The following is a 20,605-nucleotide window of genomic DNA, read 5'->3' on the forward strand; positions in this document are numbered from 1 at the left end:
CATCTGTTTGCTGAAGCTCTGTGATGAGGCACTGAAGCTCAATAAAAAAAAATCACACTTTGATTTCAGCTCAAAGGAAACGCCGCTGAAGTTGGCATCCGATTCGCCAATTAAAGGGATGGGCATAAAGGGCCATTTCACTGCATTTTTTTGCATTTTGATCGCTATAAACTGGGTCCTGTATCGAAACTACAATAGTTAGACTGCTCAAATCTGGATGGAATTATTCTAAAGAGGCTGTAGATTCATTAAAACCTTGTTTGGGATTTGTGAAACCTTTTTCTGATTTGTAAAAATGCAGAACAGGGCCATTTTACTGCTTTTTTTTGCATTTTGATCGCTATAAACTGGGTCCTGTATCGAAACTACAATAGTTAGACTGCTCAAATCTGGATGGAATTATTCTAAAGAGGGTACAGAGTCTTTAAAACATTGTTTGAGATTTATGTTGGGCCTCTCTTTGATTGAACTGGTCTTTAAATGAGTGACGGAAGCACTTTAATCGGGACTGAATCGTACAGTAATCTCTGGTTTTGCACAGACCTGAGCTGTGTGTCTGTCCAACAGAAGGTGAGCTGATGCTGCAGAGCATCACTGGCCCCACATAAACATCTGAAATGTGTGAACCTGACGGAGACAACCTGACTCTAAATGTTGCATCCCTGGCCCCACAGTCTGAGGCCTGCTGACACCTCCTGGGTGTGTTTTACAGAGCAGCAGGTCATTGCATACGTCACTTTTTTACTGACTTTGTGTTTGAATCAGGTCGCTGCAAAGCATGCAGGGAGATGTGATTGTCTCTCTCCCCTCTCTCTCTGTGGGAGTGGTCTCCTGCAGGTCACGTGGTCCGGGCCTTTGTTGATGTGATTCAGCGGAGAACGAACAGGAGGACAAAAAAAAAAAAAAAAAAAAAGTCCCGGTCCGACCCACCGACCGTTTCCGTCCACCTTCACCCGGCGCACACTCGCTCCGCTTCGGCCCGGATGCTACTGAGAGCCGCTTCGGACCTCCACCTGGTTCTGCTCCGCGCGGCGCTGCGCGGTCGCTTCTCCCCGCCGGTTTGAGAGCTCGGCAGCGCGGCTGGGGGATGGAGTCTGAGTCCGGGCTGTGAGCAGACTGCTTTCAGGGGGTGGCGGAGGTGTGGGGGTCGCTGTGTGAAGCCCCGGGCCCTGCGTTGCTTTGTTGTCCCGGGCTCCGCTTTGCGGCTTTCCTCGCGGCTTTCGCCTCGTTTTTCCCGGCCCGTTCCCCCATGGAGCCGCTCTCCTGAGACCCTGCGGGACTTTTAGGGAAACACATGGACAAAAGCAGCATCTGAGGCTGCCTGTGGCCGCAGCTTTTTATTGTCTTCTTGTTCTGCGGTGTTGTTTGTTTCCTCTGCAGGAGAACCACAGAAAGACATTTCAAATCATCCTTTTTATCCATCTTTATTCCTCCCGCTGCTCAGTCCTCAGTCCGCCCGCATCTAGCTCCATCTGTCCCTGCCTCCATCATGGCTCCGCGCCGGTCCTCCTGGTCCCGCTGCCTGCTGCTTCTGCCGGTCCTGCTGCTGCTTCTCCCCGCCGCCCGGAGCTCCTTCCCCCGCGGCGGCGGCTCGGACTGCGGCCCCGGGAAGGCCGCTGACTGCCCAGGTGAGTCACCGCGGCCTCCGCGGCGCGTCACACACCTGCACGCACACCTGAGGCCAAAGGTCAGAGGTCATTTTCTCCGCTCCTGGGTGCAGCCAATCACGTGATCCAGCGCTCGTTACCTTTTCCATCTTTGTGTGTTTTTTTTCTGTTGTCATGGCGACCCGCCGGAGGATAAAACAAGGCGCGTGCACACCTCAATGATGGAGTGATAGGGCAGCTGTCACCATGGCAACAGGGAGGTCGATAAGCGCACCTGTGTGATGTAATGAGACTGAACAGATGTTTAACCTGCTGGAGCTGCTCTGATGTGTGTGCGTGTGCACGTGTGAGCGTGCACGTGCATGTGACGTGCACGTGCTGACCACCCCTCACTGACCTGCTCTATTCTCGGGTTAATTACAGGCTGGAGAAGCAGGGCGAGGTTAAACCATGTGTGACTGTACTGGCAGATTTATAGCAGCTGGAGGGGGGCTGCTGGCCAAATGTGGCCCCCAGACACAGAAAGGCTCCCAGAAGCTGCTGTGACTGGTGAAAAAAAAAGGATGGACGCCCTCAGGCAGCCTCAGATCTGTCCATAAATCCAGGTGGCCGTTACGTCCCGAGTTACGTCCTGAGCTACGTCCTGAGTTACGTCCCGAGTTACGTCCAGAGTTACGTCCTGAGTTACGTCCTGAGTTACGTCCAGAGTTACGTCCAGAGTTACGTCCAGAGTTACGTCCTGAGTTAACCCGAGTTACGTCCCGAGTTACGTCCTGAGTTACGTCCAGAGTTACGTCCCGAGTTACGTCCCGAGTTACGTCCCGAGTTACGTCCAGAGTTACGTCCTGAGTTAACCCGAGTTACGTCCCGAGTTACGTCCCGAGTTACGTCCTGAGTTACGTCCTGAGTTACGTCCTGAGTTAACCCGAGTTACGTCCCGAGTTACGTCCTGAGTTACGTCCAGAGTTACATCCAGAGTTACGTCCCGAGTTACGTCCCGAGTTACTTCCAGAGTTACGTCCTGAGTTAACCCGAGTTACGTCCCGAGTTACGTCCTGAGTTACGTCCAGAGTTACGTCCCGAGTTACGTCCCGAGTTACGTCCCGAGTTACGTCCCGAGTTACGTCCCGAGTTACGTCCCGAGTTACGTCCCGAGTTACTTCCAGAGTTACGTCCTGAGTTAACCCGAGTTACGTCCCGAGTTACGTCCTGAGTTACGTCCAGAGTTACGTCCCGAGTTACGTCCCGAGTTACGTCCTGAGTTACGTCCAGAGTTACGTCCTGAGTTAACCCGAGTTACGTCCCGAGTTACGTCCCGAGTTACTTCCAGAGTTACGTCCTGAGTTAACCCGAGTTACGTCCCGAGTTACGTCCTGAGTTACGTCCAGAGTTACGTCCCGAGTTACGTCCCGAGTTACGTCCCGAGTTACGTCCCGAGTTACGTCCCGAGTTACGTCCTGAGTTACATCCTGAGTTACGTCCAAAATTACGTCCTGAGTTACGTCCTGAGTTACGTCCTGAGTTACGTCCTGAGTTACGTCCAGAGTTACGTCCTGAGTTACGTCCCGAGTTACGTCCCGAGTTACGTCCAGAGTTACGTCCTGAGGTACACTCTGAGTTACGTCCTGAGTTACGTCCAGAGTTACGTCCAGAGTTACGTCCTGAGTTACGTCCTGAGTTACGTCCAGAGTTACGTCCTGAGGTACGTCCTGAGTTACGTCCTGAGTTACGTCCAGAGTTACGTCCTGAGTTACATCCTGAGGTACACTCTGAGTTACGTCCTGAGTTACGTCCTGAGTTACATCCCGAGTTACGTCCTGAGTTACGTCCTGAGTTACGTCCTGAGTTACATCCCGAGTTACGTCCTGAGTTACATCCTGAGTTACATCCCGAGTTACGTCCTGAGTTACATCCTGAGTTACGTCCTGAGGTACACTCTGAGTTACGTCCCGAGTTACGTCCTGAGTTACGTCCTGAGTTACATCCCGAGTTACGTCCTGAGTTACATCCTGAGTTACGTCCTGAGGTACACTCTGAGTTACGTCCTGAGTTACATCCTGAGTTACGTCCCGAGTTACGTCCTGAGTTACATCCTGAGTTACACTCTGAGTTACATCCTGAGTTACGTCCTGAGGTACACTCTGAGTTACGTCCTGAGTTACATCCTGAGTTACGTCCCGAGTTACGTCCTGAGTTACATCCTGAGTTACACTCTGAGTTACATCCTGAGTTACATCCTGAGTTACGTCCTGAGGTACACTCTGAGTTACGTCCTGAGTTACGTCCTGAGTTACATCCTGAGTTACGTCCCGAGTTACATCCAGAGTTACGTCCCGAGTTACGTCCCGAGTTACGTCCAGAGTTACGTCCAGAGTTACGTCCAGAGTTACGTCCTGAGTTACGTCCAGAGTTACGTCCAGAGTTACGTCCAGAGTTACGTCCTGAGTTACGTCCTGAGTTACGTCCAGAGTTACGTCCAGAGTTACGTCCTGAGTTACGTCCAGAGTTACGTCCCGAGTTACGTCCCGAGTTACGTCCCGAGTTACGTCCAGAGTTACGTCCAGAGTTACGTCCAGAGTTACGTCCTGAGTTACGTCCAGAGTTACGTCCTGAGTTACGTCCAGAGTTACGTCCAGAGTTACGTCCTGAGTTACGTCCAGAGTTACGTCCAGAGTTACGTCCCGAGTTACGTCCCGAGTTACGTCCCGAGTTACGTCCCGAGTTACGTCCCGAGTTACGTCCCGAGTTACGTCCAGAGTTACGTCCCGAGTTACGTCCAGAGTTACGTCCAGAGTTACGTCCAGAGTTACGTCCTGAGTTACGTCCAGAGTTACGTCCCGAGTTACATCCCGAGTTACGTCCCGAGTTACATCCTGAGGTACACTCTGAGTTACGTCCCGAGTTACATCCAGAGTTACGTCCCGAGTTACGTCCCGAGTTACGTCCAGAGTTACGTCCAGAGTTACGTCCTGAGTTACGTCCTGAGTTACATCCTGAGTTACGTCCTGAGTTACGTCCAGAGTTACGTCCAGAGTTACGTCCAGAGTTACGTCCTGAGTTACGTCCAGAGTTACGTCCAGAGTTACGTCCCGAGTTACGTCCAGAGTTACGTCCTGAGTTACGTCCTGAGTTACATCCTGAGTTACGTCCAGAGTTACATCCTGAGGTACACTCTGAGTTACGTCCTGAGTTATGTCCAGAGTTACGTCCAGAGTTACGTCCAGAGTTACGTCCCGAGTTACGTCCAGAGTTACGTCCAGAGTTACGTCCAGAGTTACGTCCAGAGTTACGTCCCGAGTTACGTCCCGAGTTACGTCCCGAGTTACGTCCCGAGTTACGTCCTGAGTTACGTCCAGAGTTACGTCCAGAGTTACGTCCAGAGTTACGTCCAGAGTTACATCCTGAGTTACGTCCCGAGTTACGTCCTGAGTTACATCCTGAGGTACACTCTGAGTTACGTCCTGAGTTACATCCTGAGGTACACTCTGAGTTACGTCCTGAGTCTCTACGGGCGTCTCTAAGGGTGTCTCTACGGGCGTCTCTACGGGCGTCTCTAGGGGCGTCTCTACGGGCGTCTCTAAGGGCGTCTCTACGGTCGTCTCTAAGGGCGTCTCCACGGGCGTCTCTAAGGGCGTCTCTACGGGCGTCTCTACGGGCGTCTCTAAGGGCGTCTCTACGGGTGTCTCTAAGGGCGTCTCTAAGGGCGTCTCTAGGGGCGTCTCTAAGGGTGTCTCTAAGGGCGTCTCTAAGGGCGTCTCTACGGGTGTCTCTAAGGGCGTCTCTAAGGGCGTCTCTAAGGGCGTCTCTAAGGGCGTCTCTACGGGTGTCTCTAAGGGCGTCTCTAGGGGCGTCTCTAAGGGCGTCTCTAAGGGCGTCTCTACGGGCGTCTCTAAGGGCGTCTCTAAGGGCGTCTCTAAGGGCGTCTCTAAGGGCGTCTCTACGGGCGTCTCTAAGGGCGTCTCTAAGGGCGTCTCTAAGGGCGTCTCTACGGGTGTCTCTAAGGGCGTCTCTACGGGCGTCTCTAAGGGCGTCTCTAAGGGCGTCTCTAAGGGCGTCTCTAGGGGCGTCTCTACGGGCGTCTCTAAGGGCGTCTCTAAGGGCGTCTCTACGGGCGTCTCTAAGGGCGTCTCTACGGGCGTCTCTAAGGGCGTCTCTAAGGGCGTCTCTAAGGGCGTCTCTAGGGGCGTCTCTACGGGCGTCTCTAAGGGCGTCTCTAAGGGCGTCTCTACGGGCGTCTCTAAGGGCGTCTCTAAGGGCGTCTCTAAGGGCGTCTCTGACTGTAAACAAGCCGCAGCTGAAGAATAGGAGTCGGTCGCTATAGCAACCAGACAGCCTCCTACCGTGAAACCTACCAGAGAGGATGCTGTGGGACCCGATCGGCTGCAGATAACGTTATTGATCCCTCAGCTGATTGGCTGCAGATAACGTTATTGATCCCTCAGCTGATCAGCTGCAGATAGCGTTATTGATCCCTCAGCTGATTGGCTGCAGATAACGTTATTGATCCCTCAGCTGATTGGCTGCAGATAACGTTATTGATCCCTCAGCTGATCAGCTGCAGATAGCGTTATTGATCCCTCAGCTGATTGGCTGCAGATAACGTTATTGATCCCTCAGCTGATCAGCTGCAGATAGCGTTATTGATCCCTCAGCTGATTGGCTGCAGATAACGTTATTGATCCCTCAGCTGATCGGCTGCAGATAACGTTATTGATCCCTCAGCTGATCGGCTGATCTAACCCATCCTGAGAACACACTCTCTGCTGCTTGTGTGTGAGCCGGTGCACCTGGCTGCCTCAGCACTCGGAGGTATTCACTAATCACAGGGAAGGCTGAGGTCACGGCCCCTGTAATTACTGCCTCTAATTGGCCGGCCTGCGTGCAGAGAACCAATCAGATGCCATCAGGAAATGACCAGCCTGGATAATAGTGTGTGTCAGTGTGTTTGTGTGTCCTCCCAGCTGGTGGACGCGTTCCAGCTGAACTCGTACGTGGAAAAGCTGAATGGAATGCCCCCCAGAAAGCCTTTATTAGCTCCTGAGTTAGCCTCTCATTAAATCAGCTGCACTCTCTGTGCTGTCCAACCACCAACGAGCACGTTGCTGCAGTGTTTGCATGCATAAAGCGCGATGTAATTTAACTCAGTCAGCGAGGAAATCCTTTACGTTCAAAGCTGGAACACATTCAGCTCAGTTTGAGTGCATCCACCTTAGAGTTATTATGACTCTGAGTCCTCGGAGGAGGAAAAGGGGTGACTTTAGAAAATGCATCTGTAGTAAGTAAGTAATCTTTATTTGTACAGCACCAGGGTCACAAAGCGGTTTACAGGTACGATAGAAACACAGTTAAGAAGTACATAAAAGTACAAGTTCTGTAGTTCCACCTTCAGGTCAGATAGTGACATGCGTCTAAAACACGTCGGGCTCAGTTGGAGATAACCTGCTGGGTCTGAACTTTGGAAGATGTTTAACAGCCCTGTCAGTGTTATTAACTTTGGTCTCTGGCGTGTAATTGATGGCGGGACCACCTGATCACGCCCACCTGTTAGGATGGATGTGTTTTCCAAGAGAAATCTATTCTAGTCCACCTGGATGGCGACTCAACATCTGATGTGTCTGTTGCTGTGGTTACTAGCATGCTAATACTAATAGCAGGTCTTCTGCTGTGGTTACTAGCATGCTAATACTAGTAACAGGTCTGCTGCTGTGGTTACTATCATGCTAATACTAGCAACAGGTCTGCTGCTGTGGTTACTAGCATGATAATACTAGCAACAGGTCTTCTGCTGTGGTTACTAGTATGCTAATACTAGCAACAGGTCTTCTGCTGTGGTTACTAGCATGATAATACTAGCAACAGGTCTTCTGCTGTGGTTACTAGTATGCTAATACTAGCAACAGGTCTTCTGCTGTGGTTACTAGCATGATAATACTAGCAACAGGTCTTCTGCTGTGGTTACTAGTATGCTAATACTAGCAAACAGGTCTTCTGCTGTGGTTACTAGTATGCTAATACTAGCAACAGGTCTTCTGCTGTGGTTACTAGTATGCTAATACTAGCAACGGGTCTTCTGTTGTGGTTACTAGTATGCTAATACTAGCAACGGGTCTTCTGTTGTGGTTACTAGCATGATAATACTAGCAGCAGGTCTTCTGCTGTGGTTACTAGCATGCTAATACTAGCAACAGGTCTTCTGCTGTGGTTACTAGCATGATAATACTAGCAACAGGTCTTCTGCTGTGGTTACTAGAATGATAATACTAGCAACAGGTCTTCTGCTGTGGTTACTAGTATGATAATACTAGCAACAGGTCTTCTGCTGTGGTTACTAGCATGATAATACTAGCAACAGGTCTGCTGCTGTGGTTACTAGCATGCTAATACTAGCAACAGGTCTGCTGCTGTGGTTACTAGCAAGTCTAAGCTAGTCTGATTAGCTTCTGATTTGAGCAGCTCCATCAGGCTGGACTCTCCCACCTGATGATGCTTGGTAACAGTCGGCGTTGTTTTGTCTGTTTTCAGATTTGTCAGAGAAGAAGAGCGACCTGCGCGTTTGTGACGCCGGGACGTGTCGGTTTGGAGGCACCTGCCGGGAAAATGGAGCCGACATCAAGTGCGTCTGTCAGTTCCACGTGAGTCCCGCACACGGCGCCTGTGTTTTCATCAGAACCGGTCCAGATTCGGGTCCGACTGGACACAGTTTGAGCCGCTGGTTTGCTCAGAGATGAGCAGAGAGCTGCTGAAATGAACGAGTTTGATGCAAACAAACGGTTTTGTGTTTCAGTGCCATAAGAAGTACGTCCCGGTCTGCGGCTCCAACGGAGACACGTACCAGAACGAGTGCTTCCTGCGGAGAGCCGCCTGCAAGAAGCAGAGGGCCATCAGCATCGTGTCAGAGGGACCCTGTTACCACGGTAACGCACGCTCATAGTCTGCTGTCAAACAGCGTCTGAAAGCATCCTGTCCTTCGCTCATTCATAACTCGTACAATGAACCCAGAAACAGGGTTTATCAGCCAGGGTGAGCAAATACAGCTCAGATGCATTTTAGATTAGATTAAAATCCAGTTTCATGTGGTTATTGGGCTTAAAACAGGCCCGTATTTAGGCTTTAAATTCATATATCAGCATGGAAAGGCGCTTGAATTTTTAAAACATCCTGTGATAAGATGAAAATAGTCGGTTATTTGGTGACGCTCCGTGAAGAATCTGCCTGCGAGGTGCACAACAAAAAGTGTAGAAAATAGGGTTAAGACCGCTGCCAGAGAGAGCTGGACAGGTCAAAGTTTAGGGTTATCAACAACACCGCTGCCAGAGAAAGATTAAAGTTTAGTTTGTAGTATCTGAGTGAAACGTGTGAGGAAGCATTAAGGAGCTTTAACGCAGCATTAAGCATCTGAGGAGCAAAATAAAGTCAAACGAGCTGGAAATAAGAAGGTAAAACGGTTTCTGGTCCGCTGCTAACCTCGCACCGTCTCCTTCTGTCTGGCAGACGCAGGTTCGGGATCCGGAGACGGAGGTAAGCGGACTTTTGTTGCTTTAAAAACACGAAATAAAAAGGAGCTCCAGGTGAAAGCGTGTTTGTGTCCGCAGACGACGAAGGCTCCGGGCGCGGCAAGAAGGCGTCCAAATGTGGCAACTGCAAGTTCGGAGCCGAGTGTGACGAAGACTCTGAGGACATGCTGTGAGCGTGCACGCACACACGCACACACATGCACACTACAATAACCCGCTTCCTCCTCACAGACGATGTTTGTTGTGTGCGCAGCTGCATGTGCAACATCGTGTGCAACGGCCACAACGACAACCCGGTGTGCGGCGGCGACGGCGCCACCTACGACACGCCGTGCCACGTGCGCGAGGCGTCCTGCCTCAAACAGCTCAAGATCGACATCAAGCACGTGGGGCGTTGCCAAGGTAACCGGAACGCGGCACACAAAACGACACAGAGTTAGGACGTGAAGAAGAAGAAAAGGAAGGGGGGATGGGTGGAGAAAGGAGAAGAAGAGTCAGCGGGGAGAAGCAGAAAAGGTGGAAAACGTTTTCAGTTCATTTATATTAAATGATGACCTGACCTCAATCTAAACACACGCCGATCTTCCTGGAGCTGCGAGGCCCGTCACTGATTAATTTATTACAGAGACCTGAACCCTGGAACCAGGTCTGGAGCCGAGAAACAGACCTCTGAGGGCCCCAAAGGCCCCAAAGGCCCCAAAGGCCCCGCGATGCAGAGATGTACAAACACAAACACACAAAGCAGTAACACGCATGACTGAATATTCATAAACTCATGTGAATCTCTAAGAGAAAACAACATGAAAAACTGTAACTTTCAGCTTTGTTCTGATCCAGCCTTCAATTCTTTACTCATTTCCATGGAAACGGCTGCAGAGATCCACTGAAACATGTTCAAGCATAGAAGAAAAAAACACTTTATTCATTCAAATTAGTCAAGTAGCGCAAAAAAATTATAAATATTATACAATGATTGTATATTAACAACAATAAGCTTTATAGAGCAATAAATGACTAAAGAAATAAATCTATTTGAGAAGAACTCAGCGGTCCTGTTAAAAAGCTTCTGGCTGTGGGGTGAAGGCCCTCCTGAACCTCTCGGTCCTGCAGCTGCTCCTCGGTCCTGCCTACATGGAGAGGACGTTTATGGTTCTCCAGAACAGAATCTAACTTCCTCCTCATGCGTTGCTCCACCACAGCACTGAGAGGGTCCTACAACAGAACCAGAACCAGAACCAGAACCCTTTTTCACCGGTTTTTCAGGCGCCCACAGTTTTTTCCTGCCTGAATGGTTCATAGCTCAGAGTTACGTGGCTGAACAAAGAAAAAACACATTCCTCTGAAGATGCTCAGACAGACTGGGTACGGCAGCTGCCACACCTCGGCTCCAGGGGGAAATGTAAATGTTTGTTTTTCTTATTTCTTTTCTTTTTTTATATGAATGTATGGAATAATCAATACATTTGATTATTAATTGACTGTGTCAGTTTGTATTGATTATTCTATTATTTAATACATATAAATGAACTACAAATGAAATTCTGAACAACACAATCAACTTATCTAAGTATCATCTTCCCTTTTGAAATGTGGTATCTCCCAGCCCCCCCCGAGATGACGGAGCCTGGAGGTCAAAGCTGATGTTATTAGCGGGATTTGTTGTTTGCTAATTAATGTAAAATATGAAAAGGAAGCAGAAAACTTTAGATTTATTTATCACCAAAAAAAAGGGTGATGATGGGTCCAATGTTGCCCCAGCGGCGGAGGAAGGAGGACCAGGAAGTGAAGGCGGGATTCAGGCTGTTAACGAGGCTGTCCACTTCAGCACCTCCGTCGCTAATGCTAATACTAACGCTAATGCTAATGCTAATGCTAATGTTAATGCTAATGCTAATGCTAACAGGGAGACGGAGACGAGTCCATTGTTATGTTAGTGGCTATGTGAGTGAGACTGCATTTGCACACAGATAAGCTACATAGCAGACTTTTGTGGTGATTATTGTATATTTATTGATTGATACTGTAGTCATGTGACTATAGTGACCTCGCCTTAGCTTAGCTTTGGCTGAATTGACGCCGCTGTGCTCAGGTACAAGGCCTAAAGATGAGGTTTGGGTGGACAGGTGTCTGCTGCTGATTCTTCCTTCGTTTGAAGTGAGAACAATAAAGAAGCAGCTTCTTCTTCTGTGGTTTCAGATAAAAGCAGGAAGGACGATGGCACCAAGACCAAACCGGACATCTATGGTGAGACGCCGTCAACTCGCCGAACGCCTTCGCTGCGTTTGTCACAACAAGCCAATCGTTAAGCAGCATTTTCTTCTTCTGTCTTCAGCTGTGTCCAAGCCTGGTGAGGGGGAGGGCTTTGCGGACAGCCCCGCCCCCTGTCCCGAAGACTACGCCCAGTTCTGCGAGCACGGCCAGTGCGAGATGCGGCACAACCTGCCGACCTGCAGGTAACGGCCCAGTCCCACGGGTCAGACCTCAGATCTGAACACTAAAGTATTCCTAAACCTAAAGCAGGCGTGAACAGGAAGTACACACAAGGTGGTGAGCTCTTCAAAATAAAACAGGAAGCACCAAAGTAAAAGGTTGAGTCATAGGCTGTGTTCGAAACCGCATACTAAATACTACATACTACATACTCATCGATCAGACAGTATGCAGAGCGTTTACCCACAATGCATTTCGCTCCTGCCCGAGCCGAAATCAGCCGGCCTGAAGCTGATTTCTCTTAAGCTCTAAACTCTGTAAACTTTAGCAACATTTGAAACATTTTCAGGTGAGAAAGTAGTCGTTTAGATCCCCAACGTGTTGATTACCTGACAAAATACCGGCTGTTTACCATTTTGTTCCCACGAATTCGGCGCTACTAAAGCTAGCCGCAGTGAGCAACGCACTTCCTGTTATTTTCACAAAATAAAATACCCGTTGCCTTTTATCATAGGGAAAGCCATTACCATACAATTGGTGCTTTTGTTTTGAAAACAGGAAGTGAACCTACCCTCGTTGTAGCTAGCTTGAAACTGCCGTTTTGACAGGAAATGACGATCGGCGACGTCACGTTACGTTGCATCTTGGGTAGTTTGAGTATTAACCTCATGATGCATACCCAACATTTAGGAGAATCTAGTATGCATCCGGGAACTTCTGCTTACTCAAACTCACATACTAACTCAAAAAGTTAGTATGAGTAGTAGGAGAAGTATGCTGTTTGGAACACAGCCTATGACCTTGAGCGGGGCTTCAGCCAGTTTGGCACCACGTCGGTCCCATCCCGCCCCATCCAGGAAGAGCCCGTAAATGTAGGCCCCGCCCACATGCTCAGGAGGCGGGGCTGACACGTCCTCCTTCATCATCTTGGTGACATCGTTGCTGAGGACGACGGTGTCCAAGGCCCAACCGGCCTGGACAGTGACCCCAGGTGTTGACGGGTCAGAGCTGCAGCATGAAGACGTTTTCAGTTTTCAGCCTCTTTCACAAATCAGCTGAAATGATTGAAATGGATCCTTCAGTCGAAGTGAATCAGAAACGTTTCTGCTTTAAAGGAAAATACAGAAAAAGACGATAAAAGCAGAACACAGTTTATTATAGTTTATATATTTATAGTTTATCAGTTTATTCCATGCTGAGGTGAGGCCGGACCGACAGATGGAAACCTTCCTGCTCTCATTCTGCCCACGCCTCCGTGTTCGACCTGCTGAGCCACCGCAGGGCGCCGACTGTTCGTGATTTAAAAGAGACGAAGCTCCTGCTCACCTGCTGACCCCCGAGTCCACATCAGTCCACATCGGTCCACATCGGTCCAGCTGAAGGACAGCGTCAGATCGTCCAACACAAAGAAGTTCCCCTCTGTTCGTTCAGGAGGCGTAACCGTGGGTAACCACCGTGTGTTTGTGCGTTGCAGGTGTGACGCGGCGTACGGCGGTCCTCAGTGCGACCAGCTGCTGGACTTTAACATCCTCTACGTCGTGCCCAGCGGGCAGAAGCTGCACTACGTCCTCATCGCCGCCATCATCGGAGCCGTTCAGATCGCCGTTATCGTCGCCGTGGTGATGTGCTTCACCAGGTACGCACACCCGGTTCCCCACATCACACACGAGGGCTGTCAGAGTGAAGCGTAATGATCGGTGACCGGTGGGCCGGCTCAGAGATGAGATATTCATTCTCTGAGAGTTAACCCACCGAGGGCGCAGTGCCGGCTCTCAGCCAGCAGGGGGAGCCTGAGGCTGATGTTCAGCTGTGGCACCGCAGGCTTTTTAAGCCGCCTGCAGGAAGAGCAACACGCTGATGTCAGGCTCATCTGAAAGATGTTTTAGTGCTGGTAATCATTTTCACCTTTACTTATTAACCCTTACTAACTCTAACCCTTACTAACCAACACCAACAGACGTGTGCACATCACTCCTGTTCTTAACTCCCTCCATTGGCTTCCTGTCCTTTATGGAACTGATTTTAAACTTTTAATGTTGGTTTTTAAAGCTCTTAGCGGCCTCGCCCCGTCGTATTTATCTGAGCTTTTAACAGTCCTGGCAGAGCTCTGAGGTCAGCAGATCAGTTTCTGCTGGAAGTGCCCAGGTCAGAATACAAACCCTGGGGTGAGCGAGCCTTTTCCCAAAGCTGCCCCCAGGCTCTGGAATAAGCCCCCCGTCCAGCTGCGTCTTATTTCTGACCTGGGCCTCTTCAGATCCAGGCTAAAAACCTGCTTATTTAGGATGGCTTTAATACCCAGTAGCATGATGATACTTTTATCTGATTTTATTCGATTTAGTTGCTTTCACTGTTCTTTTATTTGTTTTTACTTATTCTCCTCTTTATTTATTATCTGCTGTAAAGCACTTTGGTACGCTGTATTATTATTTAGTTATTAATTAATTAATTAATTAATTAATTAATTAATTAATTAATAATTTTTTTATTATTATTATTATACTTATTTCTGACCTGGGCCTCTTCAAATCTAGGCTAAAAACCTGCTTATTTAGGATGGCTCTTTAACTCATTGGCTGCCAGCCATTTTCAGTGCAGAGAGACCCATACTGCCAAGTGTTTTACAGTATTTTGACTGATTTTCCAAGACCCACAGAAAAGTGTGTCTTATGACTATGTACACACGGAAATTACCAAAAGAAAGAGTAGACTCTCTTCTTTCATCAGGAAAAAAAGTTTGTTTCTACCATTTTCAGTCCTTTAGTAATAGACAGTAGAACATAGGTTGGTTTCACCAAAAACAGCTGTTTTTGACCAAAAAACGGAGAAAACAAGCTTCTTTTTTTTTTGTGCAAAGTGGCACTGCTGCCACCTAGCGGGTAATTTTGCCAGTATATTCTCTGTTTAGTGTTTACAAGCCTAAGATTTAGTGACGAACTCCGCTAGATTGTCCCCCAGCCCGCTCCGTTAAAAACACAATTGACGGAAGCAACCGTCGAAGGCATTGAATGAGTTAATACCCAGTAGTATGATGACACTTTTATCTTGTTTTATCTCATTCTATTTTGATTCTATTTTATTTTTATTGCTTTCACTGTTCTTTTATTGTTTTTATTTATTTGTTTTTACTTATTCTCCTCTTTATTTATTACCTGCTGTAAAGCACTTGGGTACACCGTAAGGATCGTCTGTAAAGGGCTGTAGAAATTAAACACATTTACTTCAGTCTGACGGTGCTGGTTTCCATGGTGACGTGTACTTCCTGCTGTGTGCTTGCAGGCGGTGCAACAAGACGAAGCGTGGCCGCAGACAGAAGCAGCACCTGGGCCACTTCCCGTCAGGAACCTCCTCCAGGATGATGTAGCCGCCCTCCTCTCCTCGTCTTTTTTATAAAATCCCCCTTTTCGTACCACAGGGACAGACTGCAGTTTTATACCAACGTTTTGGTGCCTGGTTGTTTGTTTTTCCCGTTTCTTTAGTTCTGAAGGGGCCTTATTTCCCAGGTTTGTTTCTGTTGGTGGAGCTGCCGCCGGGCCCTCCGACAGGAAGCAGAAACCTTATTTATATGATTGTATGGTCATGTCATGCTGAAACACACAGGTTTCCACCCTGTGGGACGCACTCTTGCACCGTTTTCCTGCCTCTTCTGTTCGATTGGTTTAACTTTACGCAGCCTGCAAGTCGGTCAGCGCCAACACCGGCGGATGAATCTGAGATGTGAAGGTTAAAGGCAGTTTTCTTCCTGAATGTCAGTGAGAATACAAGCTCAGATCTCATGACAAAGCATTCATCTCAACCTCTTTTATATTTGAGCAGAATTATTTCTCCACATTTAATGTTTCTGTGAACAGATTTGAGACGCTTTGCTTTTTACGGACTGCTCCTTTAGCAGCTGCTGCCATGTTCCTCCGAGCTCTGAAACCCTTTGAGCAGTGACGCCTTTCAGACATGAAGCGCTGCCTCAATGCTTTCTGGGCCTGCTCACGTCTCACATTAAAGGGACAGTTCGCCTCTTCTGACATGAAGCTGTGTAACATCCCATATCAGCAACATCATTTCTGAACATCTTCTTACCCCCTGCTGCGTCCTGTGAGCAGAGTTCCAGCCTCGTTTTGGTGTTGATGAAGGTAGTCCGGCTAGTTGGCTAGGGTTTAAAAAATAAAGCGTTTTGCTTCTCAGAACAATATGCGTTCAAAAGAGTAATACATTTGCATCACACAATGGTTCTCCAGGAAAAAGTCAGACCTCACAATTATTTTTTAAACCCCAGCCAACTAGCCGGACTACCTTCATCAACACCAAAACTCAGCTGGAACTCTGCTCACAGGACGCAGCAGGGGGTAAGAAGATGTTCAGAAATGATGCTGCTGATATGAGATGTTACACAGCTTCATGTCAGAAGAGGCGAACTGTCCCTTTAAAGAGGCAAACTGTCCCTTTAAGGCGCTCACACACGGCGGCGGCGGGACTAGAAGCCCCGGCTCTCCTCGCTCCATCTGAGCCAGATGATGAAAAAACTGCAGTTTTTCTCCACATTTGTTGCTGCAGCTGCATAAAAGCATCGAGAAAGAGTTCTTAAAAATGTAAAAGCTTGTAGAGAAGAGCCGTTTCCACCCGTGAACTGTGAGGAAGCTGCTCATCATGTCTGAAAGGGTCCGTGTCTGCTGGAATCTAAACTTTTAAACTCAACGGATTCGTTGCTTCTCAGATTTAAACGAGGCGTTTTCTTCCATTGAACATTCCAGAATGAACCCGCAGACTGTGGGAAGTTCCCATCGAGCCGATTCCAAAGCAGCGCTGCGGCTCACGTTTGGCTCGACTTTTCTTTTTCTGTGTCGTTTAATTCCGCCTTAAACCTCCAGGGGGCGCTGTGCACCGGGGAAACAGGATTATCAGGGACCACTGAAGCCCCTCGGGCTCGCTTTGCTGTGTCCCACAGGGACAGAAGTAACATTTCATGTTTGTATTTGTCACGATGAGACGCACCTGGAAACCAAAATGCTGTTTTTTCTACTGCTGGAGTTGTTTTCCCCGCTTCTTTTTCAGGTGACGCCACTCCGGAAATGGACTCCAGTTTTTTTTTTGTGTGTGTTGGGACGAGTCGGGGATGACAGTCTTTCTTTTTTGGCTTTTTAATCTGATTTGTAACGACGGTACGAAGTGTCTGTGTTGGCTGTTTTCTGGTAGAAGGAGTAGACGGATCAGCTGGGCCGCGGCTCCCGCTGCGCCGGGCAGCCGACGCTGCAGGAGCCGCGGCCCGATTTTACTGTAGATGTTGCATGAACCACTGAAGTTGATGTTTAGACTGTGCTGTAGCTGAACTAGAATTAAATTATGATGTTTAAACCACTTCGCTTTTGTTTTCCATCCATTCGAACTGAAAACCTGATCAGAGTCTGCTTTAAGGAGAAGCTTTTTACAGGGAACACCTGTAAAAGTTAAAATATCTCCCCAGTCCCAGGGGGCGGAGCTCTGGCAAAAGGTTTCCGTTAGGGCTGGGTGAATTAACTCGTTATTATCACGTTAACGCATTCATTATTTAACGGCATTAAATATTTTATCGCACATTAACGCATGTTTTATTTATTTTACAATTTTTTTAAATTAAAAAAAAAAAAAATTCCTTTTGAGGACTTTTGTGCCTTTAATGGAAAGTTCAGAGAGACAGGAAGCAGGGGGAAGAGAGAGGGGGAACAACATGCAGCGCAGGGCCGTCCGATATGGGACTTGAACCGGGGCCAGCTGCAGCGAGGACTATAGCCTCTGTACACGGGGCGCCTGCTCAACCCACTACGCCACAAACCACCCCTGTTTTATTATTTATTTTATTATTGTAAAAGTCTGCTGCTCACAGGCTTTTATTTTGTAAAAGTCTGCTGCTCACAGGCTTTTATTTTGTAAAAGTCTGTCGTTCACAGGCTTTTATTTTGTAAAAGTCTGTTGCTCACAGGCTTTTATTTTGTAAAAGTCTGTTGCTCACAGGCTTTTATTTTGTAAAAGTCTGCTGCTCACAGGCTTTTATTTTGTAAAAGTCTGTCGCTCACAAGCTTTTATTTTGTAAAAGCCTCTTGCTCACAGGCTTTTATTTTGTAAAAGTCTGTTGCTCACAGGCTTTTATTTTGTAAAAGTCTGCTGCTCACAGGCTTTTATTTTGTAAAAGTCTGCTGCTCACAGGCTTTTATTTTGTAAAAGTCTGTTGCTCACAGGCTTTTATTTTGTAAAAGTCTGTTTCTCACAGGCTTTTATTTTGTAAAAGTCTGCTGCTCACAGGCTTTTATTTTGTAAAAGTCTGCTGCTGTCTGCTGTGGAACAGGAAAAGAAAGTAATCGGCGGATCCACCAAACATGGAGAAGGGTACGGAACTTTTACTCGGCCATTTTCATTTTAAAGTTCTTCCAGACGGCGGAGTCGACAGAACCAAAGTCATCTGTAAACTCTGCCAAGTTGAATTGTCTTCTCAGCGTAGTAGTTCCAGTCTAAAATATCACTTAAAGGCAAAACACACAACTGATAGCAGCAAGTCATTCAAGGAAACAGACAGTGGAGCGAGGCTTCTACATAAAAACTACAGAAAGATGCTGATGTTAAAAGTGTGTTTGCACAACAAATGTTATGGCACTTTCATTCATATGGCAGCACATTTAAAATAAAGCTAAATGCTAAAAGCTATACGCTACTTTTGGATTCATTTTTGGATTCTGCGTACAAATGCGATTAATCGTGATTAATCAGGGAAATCATGTGATTAATTAGATTAAACATTTTAATCGTTGCCCGGCCCTGGTTTCCGTGCGAGTTAACGGCAGCTCAGTTCAGAATCAGATCTGATGGACCAAGAGTTAAAAAAATGGTGCAACTTTGGACATATTAGCTATGAGCGCATACTGAAACTACAAAACAGATTGAAATGGATTAACATCCGCCCCTGAGTCGGGTCGAAGCTTCTCCTCTGACTCACTCAGTTGTTAAACTGCTGACTCCGCCCACCTGGAGGGAGGGAGGGACCAAAGCCGAGCGCCCCTGGCAGCTGAAGCAGCCTCGGTGGTTAAATATAGGGATGACTGCAGGACGGTTATAGGCTGCAGCTGGTGGAGGTCTGTTAGGTGGTGGGGAGTCCCCCCCCACCTCCACCTAAAAGCTTCAAGCTATTCTTCGATATTCGATCATCAGCTGGTCGCTGTCCAATGTTTTCATTAAACGTTCCGCTGCAGACGGGTTGAAAGTTGGTTATAAGGCCGTTTCCAAACTATCTGGAGTCCATCGTTCTATAGAGAGAAAGATTATTCACAGGTGGAAAACATTCAGGACAGCTGTCAGTCTGCCCAGGAGTGGACGTCCCAGCAAGGTCACCCCAAGGTCAGAAACCCAAAGAGCTACATCTCAGACTCTGCAGGCCTCAGTTAGCATGTTAAAGGTTAAAGGTCACCCCAAGGTCAGAAACCCAAGAGCTACATCTCAGACTCTGCGGGCCTCAGTTAGCATGTTAAAGGTGAAAGGTCATGACAGCACAGTTAGAAACAGACTGAACAGGTGTTGCTTGTGTGGAAGGGCTGCAGGAGAAAGCCTCTTCTCTCTAAAAAGAACATGGCAGCACAGCTTAGGTTTGCAAAGCTGCATCTGAACAAAGCACAAGACTTCTGGAACAATGTCCTTTGGACAGAGCAGACCAAAGTGGAGATGTTTGCTCATGATGCACAGCAGCACGTTTGGAGGAAACCAAACACAGCATATCAGCACAAACACCTCACACCAGCTGTCAAGCACGGTGGTGGAGGGCTGATGATCTGGGCTGGTTCTGCAGCCACAGGACCTGGGCACCTTGCAGCCACTGCAGAGAAGAAGGTATTTCTTTATTTAGTAATCTGCATCCTGACATTCAGAGGGACGTTTCCTTCCATTTTCTGTCAATTAAACTTCTTAAACAATCTTCTAAGACCAGCCGCACATCCACCAACAGGACGATTCTCCACCGGCTGGTTTGGGATTTGATGGCGTTGGCTGGCCAAAACAAGGTCCCGTATGGAAATTACAATAGTTACACTGCTCAAATCTGGATAAAATTATTCTAAAAAGGCTGTAGATTCATTAAAACCTAGTCTGGGATTTCTGAAATCTTATTTTGATTTGTGAAAATGGTGAACAGGGCCATCGTCATTGCCATTCATTTCAATGGTGAATATTGATTTGACGTATACGCTTGTTTGTTATTATCAAGGTCTAAAAGTATAACTTTAACCAAGCTACTTAAAGACTAACCTACATGATCTAGTTTAATTTTATAGTAGCTAGACTGGTAATTTATTTTTAAGTAAGTTAAAGCACAAGAATGGAGACAAATAATTTAAGTTTAACACAATATTGAGGTTTATCCGGGTGTCTTATTTTGTGTAGGGACAGATAACAATGAAAAGACTTCTTTGTAAAGAAGCACAAGTCAGACCCAGATCAGGCCCAGTCAGACCCCAGCCATGAAACCAGCAGCCCTGTTAGCTCCCAACCAGGCAAGTCAGTGTGGGCAGACACAGGAGCCAGGCTACCACCACCAGGTCAGAGTATTCAAAGGCAGCTAAATGCATCTCCAGTTTATAGAAGTGGAGCCTCACTTTGCCCAGATTGTTAATGTAAAGAGGGATGCGTATGTCCTGCTGGTGAATATTGTGATCACAATAGTGTGAGTGGGTGAGAGAGAGAGAGATATGACCTTTTTATATACATTCTATGGGCTTGATGTGGCGCTCATGTGCCACCCCTGGAACACCCCACATTTAAAATCACTGCACCCTGCCACCGGGCCTGAAGAATCTGTGGCCAGCGTCCTGCTGGCAGATGCCCCAGAATCCTGAAAACTCCACTGGCTTCTTGCTCCTCCCACCTTGGGCTCCAACCAAATGTGGACGAGCCGACTCTGGCGTTAGAATTCAGAACGCTTTATGGAAATCTGGCCCTCCATTTGGAGCCCCGAGGGGCCCGAAAACCTCCAGAACCCAAAAAGCTGGAGGGATTAAGACAGAACAAAGTGAAAAGTTGGTGGTTGATTGATGGGTGACGGAGGAATAG

The 20,605-nt window shown here is 47.8% G+C and overlaps 1 protein-coding gene across 1 annotated transcript; it reads left to right on the top strand.

Moving 5' to 3' along the window:
* The first annotated feature begins 769 nt into the window (after positions 1-769).
* LOC142369791 (tomoregulin-1-like) lies at positions 770-15,582 on the top strand. The gene is made up of 10 exons (XM_075452170.1): positions 770-1,628; positions 8,130-8,239; positions 8,392-8,521; positions 9,099-9,125; positions 9,200-9,290; positions 9,375-9,523; positions 11,318-11,365; positions 11,454-11,574; positions 13,026-13,187; positions 14,828-15,582. The coding sequence occupies exons 1-10, from the start codon at positions 1,490-1,492 to the stop codon at positions 14,910-14,912; spliced, it is 1,062 nt and encodes a 353-aa protein (XP_075308285.1). The 5' UTR covers positions 770-1,489; the 3' UTR covers positions 14,913-15,582.
* Positions 15,583-20,605: the final 5,023 nt, after the last annotated feature.

The sequence above is a fragment of the Odontesthes bonariensis genome, chromosome 20 (genome assembly GCF_027942865.1).
Source record: "Odontesthes bonariensis isolate fOdoBon6 chromosome 20, fOdoBon6.hap1, whole genome shotgun sequence".
Classification (NCBI taxonomy): domain Eukaryota; kingdom Metazoa; phylum Chordata; class Actinopteri; order Atheriniformes; family Atherinopsidae; genus Odontesthes; species Odontesthes bonariensis.